Here is a 24,535-nt window from a genome sequence, read left to right as displayed (position 1 = left end):
TTCTGGAAAACAATACCAGAAGGACCAACACAGAGCAGAGAGAGACAATGAAAGAGGCCTAGAAGCTCTAGAAGAGGCTGAACGGACCGGAGAAGGCTCACAGGAAGGGTAGCCTGGTCACACCTAGGCGTTACCCACCCTGCTAGAATCCCAAGGAGAGCAAACATGCTCAAAGGCCCTGCGCAAGAAGGCGATATGGGGCGAGGAAAAGGAACAGAATGTAATTAAAACGAGGGAATAGCCCTAGGAACTGATAGGGGCCTGAGGCCTAGCCTCAGGCCGACGACACACGGTCTGTCATAGCCCTAGGGGCTCGGTATGGACAATAAACTTGATTAAATAATAATTATTAATAGCAGTTAACCCATGTTCGAAGCAGCTGGGAGAACTAATATATAGAGAAGAAATTCTTTCGATAAATTATTCTCCCACTCCTCCAACCGCTTTTTCTCTTCCACGGCAAGGAGCGGCCTAGAGCGATCACCATCCTATGAATGGTCCTTGGACGCAGGGGCAGGTGTCCGCGTCTTGTAAAGCTCCACCTTCGACGTATTTCGCTGTGTTTAAAGACGACGAATCACGAGCCTTGGCGCCATCCAACCCCGACGAATTTGTAAACAGGCTGCACTCCGCCGACGCCTGGACTCCGATTAATCGTGTGATAGAGTATTTGGTATGAGAAAACACACTGACTGGGTAGGGACAGTAGCCTGCGGTTATGTTATCTGTACCTACGGTGAATGACCGGACAACCAAATATACAAAATCCGTGCTCTATCAGGGTGAAGTGATCGGGCTATCCCTTGTCTGATGTCTTCTTCAGAAGATTTAATAACTGCTGAGACGGGTGCCGAAGAAAGCCCAGCAACAGAGAAAAGGTCTATTGACGTACAGTGGTCTCTATCTGTGACCGTGCCATTGGATTGGAGAACAATCATTTCGGGGACACGAGGTGTCGAACGGGCTACGCGTTACCTGCTTGGGAATTGGCTTGCAACTTCGAAGATAAAAAGCTTACTGCCGCTGCACCAGCTACACTTCTCGTTGAGAGGAGTGAAAGTTATTCTAGACACAAATCCATCAGGTGCTTAGCACCCATGCTGTCATTCGCTTAGATACATGGAGGGAAAGTAAAGAAATCGGAGAGGGAATACCCTAGGAAAAAGTACCATCGAGGTTGATTGGGTTTTCGGAAGTCCCATCAGAATGAGGAGAAGGAGGCTGAGGAACTTTATAGGTGCATCGCACCCCGAGCGCGGACGCTACCTCCAATATGTCCATCCGCAGATTATGAAGGCGAAGATCAAATTGCACCCTACTAAGCTCGTCTACACCAGCTTTCTCTGCATCCCAAGAGCGGGACGCGATGTCGACGGCGTTGTCGAGGTCCTGAAAGTCCCGTGGGCGTAGTTCCTCGAGGGCAGAATGGAGGGGGTCCTCGGACAGCCCGTACTGGTCGAGGAGGGCAGATAATGCGTGGTTGTGCATAACAGTGATGAGAATATTGGAAGACGACATTGTGACCTGAGCATGAGATACTATGATTAGCAGAAGTTCTCGACAAGTGAATTTGGAAATAACCTGCTTCTGGAGTTCCTCAGGGCGATGGGGGAAGAAAGAAGCGGAATAAGGAGAGGTGCGATTAAGGGCTATTTATTTAGCAGGCCTTACCGATGACTCGTGCGGACAGGCCTAGGCCATGATGGGATATCGGCTGTTATACGGCTTATGGGCATAGGCCTGTGTGACAGAATGTCAGTATCCACCATCTAGTGTATCAGGGAATAGGCCTAGATGACTACAGGACCATATCCCCCTCTCTACCTTGCCGTTTCTCACCTTCTACCTCTGTTTCCTTTTCGGCTCCTCCACACATCCATGTCCATCTTCGACCCTATTTCTGTTTCTAACTCTCCTTCTATGTCTCTTTATTTGCCATTTAACGAACGGAGGTTGAGCATCGAACGTACAAGGGCAGAACCCTGAGTAAAAAGCTTGACGAGGGTATCAACTCTCCTGGCGACGTCTTTTCCTCGACCGAGGCGCCTTCTATCGTGTTATGCTCTGTGTCTTTGATTATCGGGTCTCCTTTATAGAAGCTCTTAAAAGTCCCATTTCACAAAGAGAGGGAAAGAAGCCAACCAACACTCAAATAGGGTTGCGTTAGAGCCGCCTGGCCGGTGATTGAGAACCACCGAGTCGCATGCTTGTTTGACCAACAAAACAAGGTGCTTGCTTTTTCGTTGATAACTCAAGTAAATTATGCAGACAGGTAGTTGAGACATCTAGCAGTAAACAACACCTCGAACTTCGTACAGTTACCGAAACTTAATAGCGTACAATCTGGGAATGCGGGAACCTGAACGCTACCTCCGTTGAGTCAATGGCATCATCGCCTTTTCAATCTTGTCTAATGTAGGCTTGCGGGATCTAATACCACAGGGGCCTAAAGAGAGATAGGGAGTGCTATTGCTATGGGTAGTATACTTTACAGTTAGTCTGCCCAAAGCATTGATCTAGCTGCTTAAGCCCCAGGGCTACAATTGTGACCCCAGATACGGATTATGACTAGGTATCGGCCGAGCTTGTTCTTACATTTGTCATTCAATATCAGGAAACACAATGCGCAGTATGGAACTAGATCGGTAACGTAGGATTTCATGATCTAGAGGGGTAATTTCCTCCAGCATTATCTTGAGTGATCGACGTGGATGTTGCTGCATTTCGCACAAGAAAAGACTTGAGGTATATTTAGAAAGAAATATAGCTTTTTAGCCAGGAATAGCAGATTTCATGTTCTAACCAAAAAAGTTGATCTGCAATCCTGTAACTATGGTCTGGGCTTAGATAACAAACTCAAAATAAAATGACTAACAACAGAAGAACGAATGGGGGAAGAATGATAGATGTACAGATCTGTAGTAAATCAACACAGGTCTCCATTCTACACTGCTCATTGTCCTGCGATAGCAGGGATAAACTGGAGGAATCTTCATAGGCAAGATCATCCTGCTCTAGACTAGGAAAGGTTTCCTGCGCTTCTTGTTCGTTGATACCCCCAACAATTCCACCCTTGTGATTAAAAATTGCTAGCTGATGATTCAAGGATTGTACTTTTCGTTTTCCTACTATGAGCTCTTTGCTCATTTCCTTTGGAATCTGATAGCATTAGACAATTTAGCCCGAAGCCTCTCAACCTCGTTTGCTAGCTGGTAATCTGGATGTACTTCGTTGTAATATATCTCAGATAATTCGTCTCTATCTGCAAGAAGAGGCATGACCTGTTGAAAATAAGTATTAGTTCTCAGTATTATAGGTTACATAGTTACCGAGCCTTCGTTCATTGTGGTGTAGCAGAGCGAGCAAGCGAATTTGTTTCAGGAAAATTTACTTTGGAATATTAGTCGCTATATATATCTAATTAAGTATCTACTACACTAAAGGGAGGTCGCAATAGCGATAGTTCTAAGGTCTTACGAAGAGCTTAGGCGACAATAACTACTTCCCAAAGTGAGTCAATTCGTTCATGTCTAAGTCCTTGAAATTCCAAGTAGGTCGGTATTATCAACGATTCTAGTGCATAGAAAACGGTGAATCGAAGCCACTCGCAGACAAACGATACCGTAGAGACTCTATCGGATTTCTTCCTAATTGAAGTTGAAGGCATAACCTTAGAAAAAGGCTTACCTGCAGGGAAAAAAAATGAATATGTTGAATAGATAGCATAGGTAGGAAGTGGTTCAACACTAGCAAACCATCACTTGTGGTACAAAAAGGCCAGCATATTCTATCTTGTAACGGGTAATCAAATTCGCTCAACAATATAGCTAAACCTAGAGTAGACGCGACTGTATCATGTCCAACACCTTATATTGATACAGAATAGCAATATTTGGAAGGAAATAATACTTACTATCGGCCAAAATCTACTATCATTAAAGCGATCTGTTTACAACTAATTCGTTCTATTTCTAGGGAACATTGCAAGTGTATGCATCATCCCGTATGCCTGTCAGTCTGGTACTGAGTTTCGAATGGTTCTATTTTGGATGGTCAACTTCCTGCTTGTCAGCTGTGTTAAGTTCAATATGCAACTCATAACTAGAGCTGTGCTAGCTATTGTTTCCTTGCTTTATTATATTCCAGGATCGGCTGCAGAGAGTGACACGCTTCAGGTTCGCGAGAGTGACGGCTATAAGTCAATTGCTTATTTTGTGAACTGGGTTTGTGACTTTAAGCTTGCACCCGAAGCATAGCACTCATACCATTGTTTTTAGGCAATCTACGGCCGTAATTATCATCCCCAAGACCTCCCGGTGAATCACCTCACACATATACTATATGCATTTGCCAACGTACATCCGGAAAGCGGAGAGGTCTACATATCTCTCTGACACCTACGCCGATCTTGAGAAACATTATCCTAATGACACATGGTCGGACTCCGGCCAAAAAGTCTACGGATGTATTAAACAGCTATATCTTCTGAAGCAGCAGAATCGCAACCTTAAAGTGCTACTATCTATTGGGGGTTGGACATACTCGAAAAACTTTGCCCAACCGGTAAGCTCAGACACAGGACGGAGGCGGTTTGCAGAGACTTCCATAAAGCTAATCACGGACCTCGGCTTAGATGGATTAGATATTGACTGGGAGGTAATACAACTACTTCGCTTAGTCTGATGTTGACTTACAACGAGGTTACATATAGTACCCACTATACGACCAAGATGCTGGAAACTTTGTTCTCCTGCTAAGAGAGACCAGGCAGGTGAGGTCAAAATACGACTGGAAGTTCCTGACTATCTGACGTAAATGCAGGCTTTAGAGAAATACAGTGCGCGTTACTCCGACAGAAAACCTTTTCTTCTTACAGTTGCATCTCCAGCAGGTAAGCAAATGAGATATCGAAATACCAGGAAAGGTTTATCCCAATAATAATGATACTCTTTCAGGAAGGGAAAATATTGATGTTCTCCATCTAAAGGACATGGACGAGCAAGTTGATTTTTGGAACTAAATGGCCTATGATTATTCTGGTTCATTTAGCAGCGAAGCCAGCTATTAGGATAATATCTATTACGATAATAACAGCAGTACACCTTTCAACACACACGATGCGATAAAGCAATATATAGTAGCAAGAGTCAATCCTAATAGGATAGTTCTAGGCATGCCTCTTTACGGGCGGGCCTTTACTAACACAGATGGGCCTGGACAGCCATTTACAGGGGTCGGGCCTGGAAGCTGGGAGGACGGTATCTGAGATTATAAAGCGTTACCACGGCCAGGGGGAAAGCAGCATATCCGGCATGATATTATCGCAAGTTCTAGCTTTGATCCGGAAAAGAGGGTTTTTATCAGTTACGATGTTCCGGACATAACCAGGCAGAAAGTTGATTATATCAAGACTGAAGATTTAGGTGGTACAATGTGGTGGGAGAGCAGTGGTGACAAGCCTGGCAGTAACAGCCTCATCGCAACAGTACGTCCCCTGTAACCAAAATCCAGTGTCTTTTCTGATTATCTTGTAGGCAGCGAATGAGTTTTGGAAGTTGAGCGGGTTAGAGCAAAGCGAGAATACCTTAGACTATCCCATATCCCAGTATGACAACTTGCGTGTCAGAGGTAAGCTTACAGCAGAGTCAGATACTTGGGTACCTTTACCTTGCTCTATGTAGCCGACCGATCTAGTAAGAATGCCCAGGGCAGGTTAAGGCCAGGCCTAAAAGGTTTCTGCAGGACAATGATACAGTGTATTTCAAAAACGGCGCCGGATCTTCTATGTATTCCTCCATTGTGCCTGAGGTTTGACGGTAGCACAATGTAGGAATAGTGTCAGAATTGTGACAGTCTACAAAGAAGCCTAGTAAAAGACAAGTTTGTTTATGACTCGTAGTCAAGGAATTTTCCCATAGGGAGGAAAGGCTATCTAGGAGGGAGGACAACCCCTGTGACTACACGGAACCATAGAAGGGAGAGGACCTTACCAACGTTAACTGGGAGGACTAGAGCGTCTGGGAGGTTCCTGTTGAACCCCAGGGGTATGACCAACTGCCAATAAAAGATCACGCAACGCGCCACGTTATTCGGCCAGTAGAGCTAAATACCTCGGAATCTGGCTCGATAAGACTCTCTCCTTTAATACCCACTGCACCAAGGCGGTAGCGAAGGCGAATGGGGGCCTCGAGGCTCTACGGAGCTCTCTGCGTCCACATGGGGCACATCCCTGCTGAACATGCGGACCATATATCTGACCGTAGTAGTCCCGCAGATGCTCTACGGGGTTGCTGCATGGTAGAGCCCTACCAGCGGTCGTACTAAGTATGCAAAACAGCAGAAGATTATCAACGAATTCGAACGAATCCAGACGCGGGCAGCAGTACTTATTAGTAGAGCATTCAAAAATACCGCTTCTGCAGCCTTAGGGGCAGAATTGTTCCTGCCTCCGGTCCGCCTGCACATGCAACAGATAATTGAGGAGGCCGCATTCCGGATACAGACCGGACCGGTTATAGCCTGTCCCTGGGGGTTGTTAGTCAGGAAGAGAAGCTCAGCGGAGATAAAACGGTCAGGGTGGTCCCCCATGGAGGCGCTAAGATGGAGGAAGGGGGGGCCCCTTGTCACGGGTAGGTGCGCTTCTACCCGCCAAGACCGCTTAGTAGGACGGTTTGTAAAAAGACCAGAATACCAAGTCGTTGACTTGGTACGCGCATCGCTCTATATAGTGGTTCTTGGTCAGTTCGTCACACCCCTATGGACCGGAGGCCGAAGTTTGGCTACGTAAGAGTCCCGAAAGGCGCACGTGCTCGCCCCATGGGACCTCCCACTTAACTGCGTGATCGAGGGAGCGGATAGCGCAATCCAGGAACACGGCAGGATCTGTCAGGAGAGCCGGAGGCAGATCTGGTACTCTGACGGCAGCGGCTTTAACGGCCACGTAGGGGGTGTCGCAGTCTCAATTCGGGCCGGGAAGGTCCGCAAGAAATACCTAGGAGCTGCGGCTGACTCCACTGTGTACGTGGGAGAGCTAGAGGGGGGCCACCCTGCGACACCCTACGTGGGGCGTAGTAGTCCATGGCATCCCAATCAAGTCAATCCAGGACCTGAGCGAGCTGGCTACTCGACGAGAACAGGGAGGTTTGGAGCCAGAAAACCGATATCAAACGCGTGGCCTGGCTTACCTATCCTTCCAATCAAAAGAACCAAAAATCTTCCGCCCTCATTGTTGAATTCTCTGACCCGAGACATGCAAACGAGGCAATCATGAAAGAGACTATTTGGGCTAGCGATAACCGGACGACTGTTCTATATGATAGAAACGCGCGAATTCAGCGATACTTCAAATGTATATAGACATAGGAATCGTTTGATCGAATAAAATAACCTGCGGTCTCTGTGCCGAGGGCCAGATGTTAGCTAGTATACAATGTTCTTTCGAACCGCTGTGCAATAAAGCCTGTTTCTCCTCATCACTAGGGATAGGGGCCACAAATTAATAATACATCATTCAACCCGAAAATATCAGACAGCGGCTTGGCCAATCTCAGCTTCGGACTGGATCGACGTATCGAACCGAGGCTGGGACGTTCAGCTTCTTACCTCTCACATGAGAACATTAAATTGTAGAAAGCATAAGAGAGGATGACTTACAGCCCTGCAGAGACAGTAACGTCTTGGTATTCCGATTTAAGTGCGAACCGCTAACACATCGCCGAAGCCTTGAGCGAGCAAGTTTCCCGGACATACCCGCATGTTTTCGTAAAGCCTATTTATATCCCTTTTCAGCAGAAAGCAAACTAAAGGCCCCGAAGGCCCTAACATATAACACGTGCAATATTTTCAGATGACCGCGGCGAGCCAACCGCCGGAAAAGTTGGGACAGGTCATGGACAAGCATTTTTAGGTGCCATACGGAACGCCAAAGTAAAGGGTACCAGAGTAATCGGAGAATATTTGTCACATACCAGAACAGCGAAAAGTATGGGGCAAGTGGCGGAGTGCATCGGTCGCTTGTCGCGGGCGTCCTTCATTTTATCCCAGATTGACGTCCGCCTCATAAAGAAATGATCCCGGGTATATCAAGGGTATCCGCTCTGTTTTGAGCGTCCCCTCGGGGGCTCTGGAGTTTCTCATTCTGGTTGAAAGACTAGTGCATGTATGATCATACAGGGGAGAACGACTATTGTCTTCTAGAATGAAAGGACCCGGCGTCATTCTTCTGATATCCCTAAAGCGTTCTTGCGGAACCATGGCCAGTATATATCTCTAGCCCATTTCGTCAGACGCTGCAAGCCCCATACCGCACTGTAGACCCCCAAGGGGGTTTTTGTAGACCCAAACACAGTATTAAACTACAGCAGTGTTTTCAGACTAACCCTCGTGGTTGCTACAAAGCTCCATTCATCCCCTTTCACGACTACGGCTGGTAGAAAAGGCAGTTCGTCAAAAGAACCACCCGACTGAGCCACGAGATCCTCGAGCAGTTTCCACTGGGTAGCGTGCCAGGTACCTAACTGTAACTCGGCCGCTGCCAGCTTTTCTCCCGCCTGATTTTTGGTCTTGATGCTGACAGCGATCGGCCAGTTGCGGAGAGAATAGTAATCCGTGTAATTGATCGTTCGGCAGGGCAGATTTCCGCAGGTACGTTTAATAGCGTTGTCCGCAATACCATCCATTTCCGGCGCCACATAGATGCATAGGTCGATCTTCTTAAATTGCGAACATGCCGAGAGGTATTCTCAGATGACCTTTGCGTTGGTGCAAGGTACCATGCCAACGAGCTGATCACGCCTCCGCGAGCTGTACACCGCCAGCTTTAAGAGAGGATAATGAACCATTGTGTTTCACGACGGTTCAGATTGGAACATGAGCCGGCATGCTTTAGCCTCTTCAAGCAGTGAGACAATGTTATCGAGCGACAGCGTCGGTCCGAGTTGATCACGATCCGAGAGAGAGAAAAATATGTGTTTTTTGAAGAGATGGAAGCTGCGGTCTTGTCTCCCTATTTCGTCTATCCTCGGCTGCAGACTTCTTGTCATAATACCGATTCTAACGTTGCACCCCTCGAGCTCCTCAAGTAAGCTCGACAAAGCGGGGGGCAATTCGGATCCGTCAGGGATATAATCCTGCTCTCGAACCCTCCGGAGCTCAGTTCCATGGCTGACATTTGTTTTGAGGGAGAGGATCGACTAGAGATTTCCGACTGTCCTGATTGCGATTCAGTGCGGGCCGGCAGGGAGGTCCCTGGTGATGCGATCTAGGGATATCTTCGTTCCCTCCGACTTCTTGCTCTTGAAGTCTGATCGACATCGATCAACCCCCCCCCCCCCTTCCATCTCTCCCTCCTCGATCCTCTGCCTTTTTGACGACGGTGCTGCGTCGCTCACCATAGTTTGGCGTCTCTTGCTCTCTTGCGTGATTCGGGCGGCGATGGCAGCTGGCGCTGGCTCTTGTTTGTCAGAAGTCGGTAGTTGGTTGCAGAGGTGATAGTTGATGGGCCGCAGGCCGAGTCATCCAGATTGCGTATCCACTTAATGATTTCTTCCTGCTTCATAGCTGGTGCATCATTGCGGGCACGTACCTGGAGAGCTATTGGAAGTAGTAGGTGTGCGGGAATGGTCATGGCTGAGAAGTCATGTTTATTTGGAGGATCACGCACGGGCAAACGAGATCTCCGAGCCAACAGTCGCTGACTCAGCATTTGGTTCCACGAGTTCCGGGAATCGAAACAACCACATAATGTCGAAACCGCATTTTTGAAATTATCCCATTCTATTTGGCTCAGTCCGCATCCTAGCGGCCCAAGTACCAATAAAGTATGGCGGGAAACCACTCTGCGCCGCAGCTGGGCCTCCAGCTGCCCACCACACACGATCACGCGATTCCTAAAGCGAAGCAGATCGAGCCCCAAACTGGGGTATGATCGGACAGCTCCTCGACAGTTTTAAAATTATCTCCAAAAGACCAAGGACTTCCCGACTACCAACCAACTGGCCGGAATGCACGCGACGGCACGTGCACAGGAGGCCCTCAGCAAGGATATTACCGAAATCAAGAACATTCTTGCAGCCTGATCAGTAAAGCTGACGCCCCTACCTACGCGCACATTGTCAAAGACCCGCATATACTGAAGCCCGCTACCCAGACTAAGTCCACGAGAGACCTAGAGCTGCATCCCAACCCCGCAGGCAGCCGCTAAGGAACACACCAAGAATCATGACAACGCAAAGGTATTTTTAGATGCCTGCTTTCCTCAAATGGACGAACCTCAAGAGAGCTCGCCTACTGGAATAACTCTAGAACTCCCGTGGTAACCTATTACTGAGCTGGAAATTCAGCGATTCCTTCAAGCAGCAAATGAATCTACAGCACCGGGCAAAGATAGACTGCCGACACTAGTGCCGAAGCGTATTTAGCGTATTCAGAATTCTCTTCAGTTCTTGGCACCCGCACCGCGAAAAAAAAGCGCAACTTTCTCGCCAGAGCACTAAAATCGCCTTATATCTATGAAATCGACTCATTTTGACTTCCTTTTTAGATCATTTTGAAGCTATTCGTGTGACCATTGTTCCTCTATTACGAAAATGCCTCCTAAGCGTGCACCTCCCGCTACAGAACGCGGTCTTCCATATGACCTGCGGAAAACGCGTATTCCACGCGTTGATCGTGGTGGTTAGCTGACAGTGAATGTGTCAAGTCCTCAAAATGTATCTGCTGTAATGCGTAGAATCTTTCTCTTCCTTTCCTCCTCTTCAGCAGACCTGCTCTCATTTTCCGTGGGTACAAAACTTCCATTTCCCCTCATTCTTTGGTGTTTCGTTTCCTGGTTAAAAAATGGATGTCTTCGCCATCCTTTTCTAAATGAGCTTAATTTTGTTCACTTTTCCTGTGTGCTCTCGGTATATTTTTTTTTATCCTTCTTTGCTTCTTACCTTACTGACTATTCAGACGTTTTAGATCCACCATGCTACCTTATTTCGAAGAAGACCCTGTTCTCCTAATACAGTGATTCTCGAAATCAGTCTGACCTTCAAACACTTGTCAATTGTTTCTTGGCCCCACCGCCAAGAACTTAGCGTGACTCTTTTATTGAGCGAACCGTCTTAAAATGAGGGCGGCTGTAATATTCTTTTCATGGAAAACATAAAACTTATGCGGTATTTTATTTTTATGTACATTTACTCGAATCTTTGATCGATCCTAGTATGAATACAAGATGTCGAACAACTTGCTCCAAACAACTCGTGCGATGATCCACACTTGCAGGCGGCAGATTGACAGAAATAAGAACTATATCCATCCTGGTGTACTGTACAGTACTTGGCAGTGGGTATCTCGTGGAGATGGGGGCAGCTCTTCTCTCCTTTGTCCAATCAAAATGAGCCCGGTTGTGCCAAGTATAATTATTCTATCAGTCGTCGCTTGAGGGAGTTTTGGATTTTTCAGAGCCCTTTTCGCTAACTAAACATCAATCTGATACTGCGAAGAGCCTTCTTGACCTATTTATTGAGGACTATGGCGTCGAACGAGAAACGGAAAGGGGCTATAAGCCTGCGAAGCTGATACACGAGACGCTTCAATATGTCATTTCTAGGGACTCGTTCTTGATATTTGTCTTTACATTTTTGCACGAGAACTTGACTGATATGACGTCTAACATGACGCTGGCGTTATCGTACTTTGGGGATTTCGCTTCTTGGGTACCAGCAGCGCGCAATAAGTTGATGCATGCTCTTGAAGAGTTTGCCAACTACATGGTGGCGCAGTTCTTCCTTCCGCGTACGTTCTTAATGCTCTATAGTACCAGTTAACTTCTAACTCAAGCAATCCAGTCAGAGCGTCGTCCGTCAAAACCCCGCAACTAACGCCTACCTCGTTGTCAACCATGCTCCCGTCGACCCCCACTAGCACAAAACAACGCATATCTCTCCTGAGGCATGACTGTCTCGTCCGCGATCGCCATCGATGCGTTGTGAGTCGGAAGTTTGATATAGCGGAAGCTAGAAGACGCCTTAACAGGGGCAAAAGCTCTACAGATGACGACGGGAAGCTCCTTGAGTCGGAACCACGCGGCAACTTCCAGTACCTGGAAGTCGCCCATATACTGCCTCATTACCTTACAAAGGTTGCTTCGGGGGATGAAAATATGGTACGAACAAATGCCGAGCGAAGATACGCTAACTATTCTACAATTATATCGTCATTTCGGGGATGACTTGGAGGGTTCCGTAAACTTTAACACAAAGACTGTAATTAAAGATACAGAACAAGACCTGTGTGACGGTCTACAAGGGAGCTATTGGAATTTGAAGGTTTCGTATTGTCTAGTAATCTGTATGCAGAATCGAAGCTCAAAGAAGGTCCCCTCATCTTGATTTAGATGATCGAAACGAAGCTATTTAACATGCAATATGACTACGTGGCTTCTTGGAAATCGGCTTATCTTGAAGCCATGAAATGCCGTCAGAGTTGATCTAGACGACAAGCGGTAAGGTATTGAATCCTGGCGGTAAAATTGCCCCATATCCGCTAACAGGAGCTTAGTATAAGACAAGCCTATTCTTTCTTATGCTCCAGCAGGGCCGCGACGCCGATACTTCACATCAACATAGGCATAGATGTAAAACTCTCTACTATTGAGAGAGTTGACTGGCAATGATGCCGTCCACGGATGGTCATTTTGGGTATCTCCAACACTCCACTGCATGTCTCCATGGATGATATGGAGCTCAGTGACCTGACGAATAATGCCCATATAGGGCAGCGGGCCATCACGAACGAGCTGGACGCGAATACAGTCGTAAACCATGCCCGAGTGTAGGTGCACACTCATTTTTTCTGGCTTTGAATCGCCATAATTGGTGTCAATTTCTGCATCATCGAAGAGGTGGATGAAGAAAGTCGAGGTATCAACGCCTGCAATAAGAGCCGACCGGTTCGAGCAAATACCACACGCCTGTTAGATAAATTGATCAGAATTAGTCAATATGATAGATTCTAAATGATTTACCATGATGTGATACACTAGATGGCCAACTGATATTAGTATGATAGACATAGACTATAATAACACAGTAATTATAGGCAGCTTACAGTAGATGATGACAGAACAGGTACGTAATTGAAAGGTGTAGACTGCTACGAAGCTCTCGCTCTGCAGCGGTCCTATCTAGCTACGGCCGATCCACTGCGGGTCAGCTGACATAAAGGCTAACCAGAACAGGTAGGTGATAAGCGATACCCGATCTGACAGATGACAGTATGTAGTAGTACCTACAGACATCCTGTGTCTAAATTACCACGCCTAATTGATATCTACGATATCACAAAAAGCTAGTCAAGATCATAATATAGTCAAAGCGTGTAAGGCACTGACCTCAAGAAACGATGCGAGAATCTGTAGATAAAACGGCGATAGAAGCCCGCAAAGTTAACGAATGAGAGGACATCTTTAACCGAGGAAGGGGTCTGCCACTCGCGAATGGCAGCTACCTTCTCCGGATCCATGCGAATGCCTGCAGTAGTGACGATCAAGCCGAGGTACTTGATTTCCCGGGTATCAAAGTCGCATTTATCGATATCGACCTGTAGGCCGCGGTCCCGCAGGCGCCTAAGAACTTTCAAAACATGCTCAGTATGTTCTTTCTCGCTATCACTAAAGATCAGTACGTCGTCCAGATAGGTATATATCTGTTCACGAATCATGCCGGGCACGTCCTCATGGGACTCTAATCTCTTCCCACTCTGCACATATCTGACCATGCCCAAAAATTTCATCTCTGTAGAGCTTGTAGTGTTTCTTCCCGTAAGGGTCCTGCCAGCAGTGTGGCCCTAATTCACAGGATCCAGGACAGCGCATTATCGTATAGACATATTTCCAGGCCGCAGGTTCTCCAGTCAATTCCTCCTCCGCGTTGACCTCCCGGTCAAGTTCTTGAAGCATGCCCTGAGTAGCTGAATAAGTACCTCGTTTGTCACCCGCCCTGCGACTAGCTGGGGAGCTTTGGATGTCTTCTATATAGTTGAACGATATTATAAGCTTCAGTCTCTTGCCGGCAAGAAAGTGATGACCCCATTCATAGAGCTGTTTCCCAATTTCAGGCCAATTGATATCAGTCTTAGGAAATTGTCGATCAACTTTGTTAACCCGAGGCACTGTCAACATAATGGACGTGTCGTCTATTACGATCTTCTTGTGTGGATATTTGGTCAAGGCTTGCCTTGCACCTTACGATGCCTCAGCAATTGTTGTTCGCCGGCGAACAAGCTGCAGGCGAAAGAAAAGATAAAATTCTGGTCAACAGAACTGTCTACAGTTGTCTTTTTCTTCTCACATCAGACAGTATAAACCATATTATACGCCTATTGATGCTTATGGGTGGCAAAGCAAAAATTGTTAAGGTATGAGTACAGGATGGTGAAGCTACATGGCAACAACATGCCAGGAACCAGGAACGGGCACTGCCCGGCTTCTGGGTCACATGAGATCTTCCGGGCGTTGTAGGCTTCCATGATCTTCCATGGAGATCTGTCGTTGTGCACGGATGATCGGCTTTAAGCATGCTTAATTATACCAGGCACAACCACCTCACTGCATTTTTAATTGGTCAGAAGCGAAGCACTACCCCCCTTTCCACGAGATACCAGATTTAGCCACTGCCAAGCACAGCAGGATGGATATAGTTCTTGCCTGTCAAGCTGCCGCCTCCAGATGTGGATCATCGCGCAGGCTGTTTAGAGCAAGTTATTCAACATCTTAAAATGAGGCATATCACCCATACTAGGATGTCAACCGTATGTAACCGCTAGTTACATAGGAGACCTTCCTATTCCGGATATCGGTATTGGTAACTACCGATTCCCGAGGATTATGCAGAGTTTTCTGTTATTTCCATGGTTCAAAAGTTATATCTCTTTCAGCTGCCTTTTTAGGCTAGATTGCTTATTATTCTTTATGTATTTAAACCATCGTTTGCAGCTAGATTGAAAGAATAAGACCTTCATCATTCGATATTCCTATGGGTAACATTACTAGCAATTACGCCTAGAGAGACGGCCAACATAGGATTGATCAAACATTTGAGTAAATGTACGCAAGAATAGAATACAGCATATGTTTATGTTTTGTATGAAAAGAATATTACGGCCCTTATTTTAACGCGGTTCGCCCAATAAATTAATTACACTAAGCTCTTGGCGGTGGGGCCAACAAACAATTAACGCGTGTTTGGAAGTCAGACCAATTTCGAGAATGACTGTACTTAATTCCTTACTTCGGCCTTATGATCTCAGCTTACGCTCAAGCAAATTACAATATAATCTTTTGACTCTTCCGCAGCTTGTGGACCTGCGTAATAGTATGTTAGAGATGTTATAATGGATGGGATACATAGAAGAAGAGAGCCCTATTGGTCTAAGGGCATGGAGTGCCTTTACTCAGCGTCGTGTCTGGGTAATGTTTGCGATCAACGCTAAACGGACTGAGCTGGACAAATGCGAAGATGGGCAGGGCGAGAATGAAGACCACCAGAACGAGCCGGCGGACCAAGATGAGTAGGAGGAGGAGGAGGATAATGATGATGATAGATATACTAGGGAGGCCGAGGAACATGACTAAGATGATAATAATGGATGGCCATTACTGTTAGTGATCGACAGCTTCTTATCGGTACAGGGGTCAGATATCGATCCAATACATAATATCTATTTTCTACGTCTATCGCAGATGCTCAAGTATTGATGTTTCTTTTCCCCTAGCTTTCTGTCTTTATGTTTTCATTTCACATGTTCCATATCTTGCTATTACTGGGGTTTCAATGCCATCGGAACCATTTCTTTAGACCAGCAAGCCAAGCAGTTTGGACAGGTGCCTCTCGCATGAAGTCTTTATCGAATTCAGTTGGCTCAATAGCGAACCAACTAGGTAAGTGTCGCATCTCTCTGTCAAAACAACAATTTCGACGCGAACCTAATTTTTGAAATTACTCAACCACCACGGCGGCTACGGCCTCTAGAATCAGCCAGTTGACTATCAACCCCAGCCGCCATCGATTGAGCCTAACTTAATAGGGGATATCGATATGGTTGGGGCGAAACCTTCGTATGGTCGGTGGCTAGCAGCTAGTGAGCTGATGATCGAATCGATCTTTGCAATTACTTCAGTTGTGCTAAGTTAATGTAGGCAGTCACTACTCTACAGTTATACTGGGGAATCGATTTCATACTTAATGTATTTAAATATTTTCTCAAAGATAAGACTGGTACTCATCTGCATGGGTGGATGGATGGATGAATTCATACGCTGGCCCCTCCCCTGTCGACGATATGTAAATCACTATCGCTATCTCTCTTTCCTAACCGTACATGTAGGTACCACTCCATAAGAACAAATTTTAAGCCTTGTCAAGGCCTTTCTGGCTCCGTGCCGTAATTCCCTTCCTGGAGGTCCCTTTTTCCCGTAGTTTCAAAATTTACCGCATGCTTCTACGAAGGCCGGCGCGGCTCGAAGAGTGCTTTCTTGGGTATACATCCAGCGCCATAAGGCTGAATTAACGTCAAAACACGAGCAGCGTTTCGATTACCAACGTGCGAAGTGCGAGGATCCCAAGGTTATAAGCCGGTTGTTCGAATTAGTGAGGGATACCATACGAAAATATGAGATACTTGAACAGGCTGGTTGTAAAATGGATGAGACGGCATTTCAAATGGGGATGGCTTCAAATGCGAAGATTCTCTGCGGCTCTGAATCCCGTGAGACGAATGCTAGATCCGCACAGCCTGAAAATGTTGTGAAATGCACAGGGGAAGAAGGGCAGAATGACACTGTATCGACTATACGCACGTAGCCTACTAAGGAGCGAATGCCTTTTGCATGATAGGGCTCTTAATTCTCTTGCATAACGATTAATCTCTTCTTCTTCTGGGGTGTTGTCTGATAGATGAGGGGTAAGCTTCTCGGGGGTTCGGTTGTGCGGGCCAAGCCACTAGATCACGTAATCTTATAGATTCGTATCAGAAAATGGCAAATGAGCTACTTCTATAGCTACGGCTAACGCTATAGGTATCGCACAGCTTTCGCAGATTATCTTCGCGGGTAAGATGTAGTAGAAGAATTGGTTTGAAGCTCCTTCTAATGGCTGGTCGATTAGCGTAAGCGATAATTATAACGAATAATAATCTCGGTTTTGAACGCCTTCAATCCTTTGATACATATACGGCTTGAAAGACGGTGGGCCAGTATCGCCTTCTAATCCTTGAAGTCCGCGGAAGCCATTCAACGCTTAAATTCGATCGATTTCGCAAAGATACATCCATCAGCCCTTTATATATGCCGCTTCATTCATCCTACAAAGATTGAACAAATATGCTCTGATACGAATCTATGAGATTACGTGATCTAGCGGCTTGGCCCGCACAACCGAACCCCTGAGAAACTTACCCCTTTACCTATGATACAACACCCAGAGAGAAGAAGAGATAAGTCGTTATGCAAGAGAATTAAGAGCCCTATCATTCGAAAGGCATTCGCTCCTTAGTAGGCTACGTGCGTATAGCCGATACAGTGTCATTCTGCCCTTCTTCCCTTGTGCATTTCATAACAAGTCAGCTTTGACGATTATGCTAACGCCCTTGACCTCGATCAGATTGACCCATCCCAACCGAGCGAATCGTCGACCTCCCGCCGTTCTAGACCGGACTCAATGTTATATATGCTTTGTCAGTAGTGATTCAGATACCCTCATTACATCAGTTGCGTACAGATCTCCTTATAAGTTAATGGTCGAGAACTTTCGCCCTCGGCTACGACCAATGCGTTTCTAGGAAGAGGTGGTCAGGCCCAACCCCGTCCCTACGGAAGAATCCAAAAAATTGAGATACAATTTAACCCGGCTAGTGGGCTCGGTGGCAGCCAAAGAATTTCATGTAATGATATAGGAAAGACTCGAATACTCCTATTTAACAAACGGAGTGGCGGTAGTTCTGTTGCAAGTCCCTTATAATAACCCGACCACTTTGTAATACTATCTCTGCGAATCCAACATGAAATTCAATCCTGAGTTTATCACTCGTCCATCCATTCTCGCTCACGCTAATCCGATAGTCATCGGGAATATCTTCATACCACTTCTGTTGCTGCATTTTATCTGCAAAGATGATTTGTGGAGGTAAAACAACGCCTGCGGCACTAATAGTGATAATCGCCGTGATCCATTCTCGATTGCCTGGTTGCATTGATCTTGCATTACTTTCTCGTGATTCTGCGTCGCATACAGCTTTTGCAGTAGAGGCAACCCCCATTTGAAAACCCGTCTCATCCGCCTTCTGTTTCGTTGTTGCGCAATTTGATTCCTTTCAAGCGACCTTTTAGAGTGCTTATTTTGACGTCAAAAACGGCCGCGCAGGCCTGTTTAGAGGAGAACCAGCTTTTTTGAAAGGCCTCAGTAGCGAGCGTTAACTTCCTATCTCGAGATAGACCTTACACTGTTGAATTCCCTCGCTTTTGATAAAAATCTGAATACTGTAATAATAATAATGTACGAAACGCACATGTACCCGAGTATACTGGTAGCAGACAGGAATAATCAAAATCGATTATAGTCCGATCTGTGTTTAGTTGTGGTCTTAAAATATGAGTTCTAACTATACAAATCAGACTTATCGGTTCTAGACCAAAATATCGCTTTATACTCAAGGCCAGAAGCCGCTGGAAAACACTTGGCAGGCACTACTGCTGATTTCTGCGCAAATCTCCCATATCTAGGGAATAAAACCCACAAGCAGTCGAACAAGAACGACGCCGCAGGGAGGGAACTAGAACTTACGTTTTGAGGTACCTATCGTGTTCGATAACCGGATCCGAAAAATACTCAAATTTAGTTGTATAAACTATCCCTGTCACTTTTAGTAGCATTCTCCCTGTGAGGGTCTACATAGTGTGTTTCTCGGCAGTTGGAGACCTAGCTTAATCGCTTGCATTTGTCCTTATGGTGTTCAACAAGCGCTGAGCGCCGCAAATGTTTAAGCCTAATCAAAATGAGGACCGTTAAGCTATTTATGACTGACTGAACGAAATATAGGAGATTCGCTTTTTAATAGCATTTACATTATCTGTATAATTCAAGTCTGTACGCAGGTCTAACTTTTTGTATCAAGAGAATATCTGTCCAACAAGTTGTTTCAGTAACTAACAAAACAATCAGGTTCCTGCGTTAGAACGAGATATTTGATGACTTACTGCTCCGTATGTATCATAATTAGGCGAAACATTACCAATCTTTATTCGTCAGAACATAATTACTGTAATGTAACTTTTGAGCCACTGTGTGGCGCTGGTATTTTATTACGTCTTAGTACATACCGCTCTGATTTTAGTACACAATATGACATATAATAATTGTATTGTCTTATACAATGAGGGGACCCTTCCTCAGGCGGTAAACTTAGGTTTTACCGCCCGTTAGGACTTTGCTTCATCTCGATTCCGCAATACGTATAGTACAAACTTAGAGAGTCAGATCTATCAGTAAGGATTAAGTTCTACCGTCAAGGTACCGCTCCCGAATTCCTAACAGTAATAATATCAGTTTGCATCATTTTTGCCATTATAATTTTAGTTACTCAGCAATAATGGGGCGTGTCTTTTCTGAGATTTACGTATAAACCGTTCGTAGTTTCTACGCGATTTGGGAAGGACTACTCTGTACTATATTACCCTCTACACCAGGTCTTCGAGTCAAGAGGAGCTTTGTTATCCCTCGTTCGCGTATTGTACAAGTGCCAGTATATTAGGCTTCCGTACTCAGATAAGTCCATTAAAATGACTGCCCGGCCTCAAAACTTCTTTAGTATGACATATGGATCGAGGCTGCCTCCTGATTCCTCGCCTCGATCGATCTACCTAGAATCTATGTACTACTTTCTCAAGCATATGCCTATATTGGACTTTATCATTTTCTGTAGTCTCAACCCACGATACAGAGGTTAAGATACCGTAACACAGACTAACACGAGGAGCGTCGATATCAGCGAAAAGACGTGCCAAGAAAGTAGGTCAAGATGCTATAGACTTTGAGCTTCGAAGTACCAAAAATAGTCTAGCATGTGTCATGCAATAGCACTTAAATAATAAATAAATCGAAAATAAATTGGCCTGACCGAGAACCTCACTCCCCATATGCGCTGCTGGATTTGCTTTCGTTTAACCTAAAACCGGACAGTTTGTAAACCAGCTTAGAAAGAAATCTGGAAAGACAAAACGCTATTCTGATTTGTACTTTCTTAAGTAACACGAAGGCATTATTCATAATATCGGAGTGTTTACGGGCCTATAGAGATTGCATAGTGATTTTGTTAGGCGGAATTCCAAGCAACCAAGGATATAAGACGGTTCATTTCGAATTCGCCTTGCCCACAGTCCAACTACATCGAAAAATCCATACTGTATTGCATTCCGTGACACTTCTATCACGCCTTTAGACGAGCACCAGTAGGTTGTTCAACCAAGTTCCCTTACGTGATAGGAGAGAGAAAAAAAATATATGGGAACTGTAAAGGGCTAAAGCCAGTATTGATTCAATAGTAGCTAGGCCTCAACGGGTTTACAATAACTTGAGAAATAGGACCAGGATCTCGGGATGCGGGATCCTTGATTCCTTATAGGGGTGTTCTGCCATGTATCACTGCCTGCCCTGAAGGCCATGGTATACCATACCTGGCCCCAATCTGGGCACAGCCCGTAACAGGAACAAAGCAAAAAGGTAGTACTAGAAGGTAGTAGGCAGTATGGAAGATTTTTACGTTTCTATATAAACTGACGATAGCTTGTATTGTACTGTATAGTTTAAAGTATCTAGCTAGGTAAGATATCTATAATAACAGACTGCAGGAAATCAGGTATTGCCTGCACTCAACTTTCAATGCATCCGATTTCCGGAGCAGCAAAATATCTTGACGTCTAGCAGAGCGTACAGAGTACATACCAACCTCCATAAGCCTGTAGGGCTTGCGTATTATTCTGCGATGTAATTTAGCCATGTATGATAATAGTATTAGGCTATAGCCAAATAAGTCGCCGAGGTAACTGAGACGAACAATTCGTTTAGCTTGGGGCTGCTTTACAAGGATGGGTTAGGGATATGGGAGTGATATTTTTAGAGGGCTAAGGTAATATCTAACAGATTAGCGACGCTAAGTAACGGTTAGTTGTTTACAGTTTATTCGGGTCACATGATCTGCATGCGCCAACCCAGAATCGCTCAGGCTGGCGGTGAGCTTTTCCAAGGATCGCTCCCGGTGCGATCCGGGATCGCTCATGGATTGCTCCGGACACGCACATTTGTGCTCATCCCACGCTCCGGACCGCTGAGTGAGCAAAAAGCGGCGCCAAGTCGGACCTAAAGCGGAAAGGGAAAGTGACTCGATTTCCGCAGGGATGCTATTTAATAGGAAAGAAATGCAGATGAACAATGAATTTCTTCTCTGTATTCATACAGACCAAGTAGTCCGTTGGTTCATCTGGAAAAGCACGTCACTATGCCGCTTCTTGATTGCGCCCTGGCCTGGGAGGCAGGTCTTTTTCACCGATGCGACAGAGTAAATCTCAATGCACTTGGACAGAGGATCAAAGGACCGATAAAGACACCTAGAGTTCATTCCAGATAGACAATGCCTCATGGCTACTGGCAGATGACGACATCTAGATTAATGAACTGTTTTTCAAGCCCGGTTGCCCGATTCGGGCGCCGCCGCTTTTATGAGGGCCCCACGTGAGATCTATACAGATAGCTTTTGAATACCTTGCAGCCACTCCTGTACATGGCCACAGCCTGCAGGTGACGAGGGACCAGATGAAAGTGCTTTCTGGCTATCTCTTCTGTTCAGGAGAAAATTTAACCATCCGAGAATAGCATCTAGCTGAACACATTTCGCGTAGCCGATACGGAAAGGTTATCGTCAAGAGGTGCTTCCTTTCTGGGCCACTGATTCAAGCAGAATACAGCAGCATAAATGCAAAGTAGTCTATTTGAGAGCCTGAATGAACCAACCACTCGGCGGGAGAAGGATTTTGTGAATAAGGCACGGTAAAGACAAAAGGCCCATGTGCTGGATAGAAGAGCCCCACTCGATCTTTCTAGCATCTATTTCATTGTCAATCACTCATTTAACTAGAAGGGAACAGAAAAAACGGATGCATGTCATAGCGACTTACTCTTGGAATATGTATGTGGTTCCTTGTGGACCTCAAGAAAACAGCGAGGGTGGTAAGGATAAAAGCTGCCAGCCTTAATCTTAAAGCGAGGTTTTTCCACGAGGGCTTTCTCTTAAGGCGACTGGATAGGCCATAATCACGAAAGACTTTCCCAGACTTTCTTTTCCATATCCATGAAACATAACGCAGCTGGTGGTCACATTGAACATGTAACCTAACTTCAATGGATGTTTGCTCGAGATTGACAACCCCGAATGGAGGATATGGGCTGAGAGGTGGAGACCCGTAAGTCTCTGATTGGATATCTGTGAGATACAGGAGACGATATTCATCTTCTCTAGAAATCATACCACTCAATACTTTTGCCCGGCAGTGATATTCAGAGTCCATAAATGATTGTGGGGACTTTGTCCACACAGCGGCTTCCAAAGAGATCGGGGGTAAGTAAGACCGATATACTTGGAGTATTCGAGGCACGAGGCCTGATATAACAGCTTCTAGCCAGAGTGGCGCTATTATCGGCCTGCGATAGGATATAGTACATATTATATCATGATATCTCATCTGCTTAAGAAGAGATGGTAAGATATCCTTAAGTGGTGGATTAAGCCATTCGCTCGCTAGATTGCAAGGAATACCTTGTTCAAAAAAATATCCGGATAATGACGAAAAGAAAGCATTCGATATGCATGATAGAGCCATGAAGTGGGGGATTTCTTCTGTTGTAGGTAGTTTATTGGTAAATACTCTTTCAACACTTTGATCTGGAGATATGACGGTGCCTTGGACGGGCTTAGGCAATATAACAGGTGCACCAAATCGAGAGTGTGAAGGTATAGTAAGTGTTGCAACAGAAGCAGCGATTAATTAATCGAAACAATTGCGCGAACAGGCAATTTCAAAAGATATGTCTGCGCTTCCGCTGAGGATGGTGGCTTAGAGTTTTGGAGTGACAAAAGCGGCATTCCTGCGCCAGTACACTATCTGAATGAACTCTGAGCAAGATGGAATTCCCATGGAGAATAGTATACCTCTTTATTGCGAATTGAACTTGCATGCCAGCCACCTCCAGTTGCCTCACTTGATTCGATATCTTCAACTTCCAAGTTAAAGTCATTAGTCGATTGATCGGATGTGCCCCATGTCGCCATGTTGTTAGTTGTTATTTGACGTCATTCCCCGTAGCTCTACTAATCGCGCAGAGAAGATATATGACCAGCCGAGGACGCATACGCACAAATAATTTCCTGAAGAGCGTGGTAAGGACTGGGACCCAGGCCAGTTAGGAACGTACTCATTTGATAATTCGCACGTGCCTGGGTGGGACACCCCGATATACACTGGTAGAGGAAAGAACTCTTTCGTGGCATTCAGATCGCATTTGCGATCTGCCGATCTATACGGGGCAATCGACCACTGAGAATAGCCTTCCAGAATAAGTTCACCTCTCTCTGCAATATCGGTGGCCTCTGTAGCACGCGGAATTGACGGGTTCTTGTTAAGTAGGGCTCTGATGTCACTGCACGAAAAAGGAATTTTGCTTGCACGTTGGCCTGATGCACGTAGCGCATGCCATGAAGCGCGTGAATAAGCTGAGGCCCGGCAGGATGTAAGAGAATCTGGGCGGATTAGTTCGACACTCCCATTAACTGGTGGGGTCATATTATAGCGCATGTGTGGAGAATAGGTATATCGCCAACTCGTTTATCAAGGCGATGAGAACAAAGAGACGAACGAAGGTAAATTATGACTTATGGACAAAAGTGGAGGTTGTTAGTGATTGCCGAATTCACTTGATGTACCGTTAAGATTTTGATTCAGGCAGATCGACTGTGGAGTTGCGACATAAAAATTGCTGATCCAGGTGGCCGGTTTAACGATGTGATTCCATACGAGGCGAGGGAGAGGAATCCATGGATATGGATCAGGCTTAGATAAAATACATGCAATTTGAATCAGGTGGCGGTGGTTACTTACGTGTTGATTACTGGAATTCCACGTCAACCTGAACAGCTATATCTTACTCATGGAATTTGTCATTTACTCAAGCAAGAGAGCCCAAGGAATCAAATCAAATCATGTAAACTATGAAAATCTACACTGACTAGTAGTAACGTAACTATTGTGGTTGAGGGTCGATTATCCATCAACCTCGGCTAATTCCCAGAACAGGCAAGTAGCGCAACTCATCATTTCCTTCTCCTATTTTCACTCCTCTCTGCCTTAATCGTATTTTCTATTCTCTTTTGTATCTTATATCTCACCTGCAACCCCTCTATTCAACATTTTCCATTCCCCCCTCCATCCAGCCCATCTCACCCCACA

General features: G+C 45.6%; 3 protein-coding genes across 3 annotated transcripts; 1 reads left to right on the top strand and 2 right to left on the bottom strand.

Annotated features, from left to right (window-relative positions):
• Positions 1 to 1,155: 1,155 nt before the first annotated feature.
• KD926_007459 (uncharacterized protein) lies at positions 1,156 to 1,518 on the bottom strand (the record flags this gene model as incomplete). Its single annotated transcript, XM_053100315.1, has 1 exon — positions 1,156 to 1,518. The coding sequence occupies one exon, from the start codon at positions 1,516 to 1,518 to the stop codon at positions 1,156 to 1,158; it is 363 nt and encodes a 120-aa protein (XP_052956024.1).
• Positions 1,519 to 10,586: 9,068 nt separating this feature from the next.
• Positions 10,587 to 12,312, top strand: KD926_007458 (uncharacterized protein; the record flags this gene model as incomplete). Its single annotated transcript, XM_053100314.1, has 4 exons — positions 10,587 to 10,661; positions 11,490 to 11,781; positions 11,835 to 12,151; positions 12,262 to 12,312. The coding sequence occupies 4 exons, from the start codon at positions 10,587 to 10,589 to the stop codon at positions 12,310 to 12,312; spliced, it is 735 nt and encodes a 244-aa protein (XP_052956023.1).
• Positions 12,313 to 12,568: 256 nt separating this feature from the next.
• KD926_007457 (uncharacterized protein) lies at positions 12,569 to 13,779 on the bottom strand (the record flags this gene model as incomplete). Its single annotated transcript, XM_053100313.1, has 3 exons — positions 12,569 to 12,958; positions 13,302 to 13,317; positions 13,379 to 13,779. 3 exons carry the CDS (start codon positions 13,777 to 13,779, stop codon positions 12,569 to 12,571), a joined length of 807 nt encoding a protein of 268 aa, XP_052956022.1.
• Between the last annotated feature and the right edge of the window lie 10,756 nt (positions 13,780 to 24,535).

Source organism: Aspergillus affinis (genome assembly GCF_023601865.1).
Source record: "Aspergillus affinis strain CMG 70 chromosome Unknown NODE_43_length_248942_cov_90_146332, whole genome shotgun sequence".
NCBI classification, from domain to species: Eukaryota; Fungi; Ascomycota; class Eurotiomycetes; order Eurotiales; family Aspergillaceae; genus Aspergillus; species Aspergillus affinis.
Note: the sequence above shows the minus strand (reverse complement) of the source record. Positions and strands in the feature narration are given on the sequence as shown.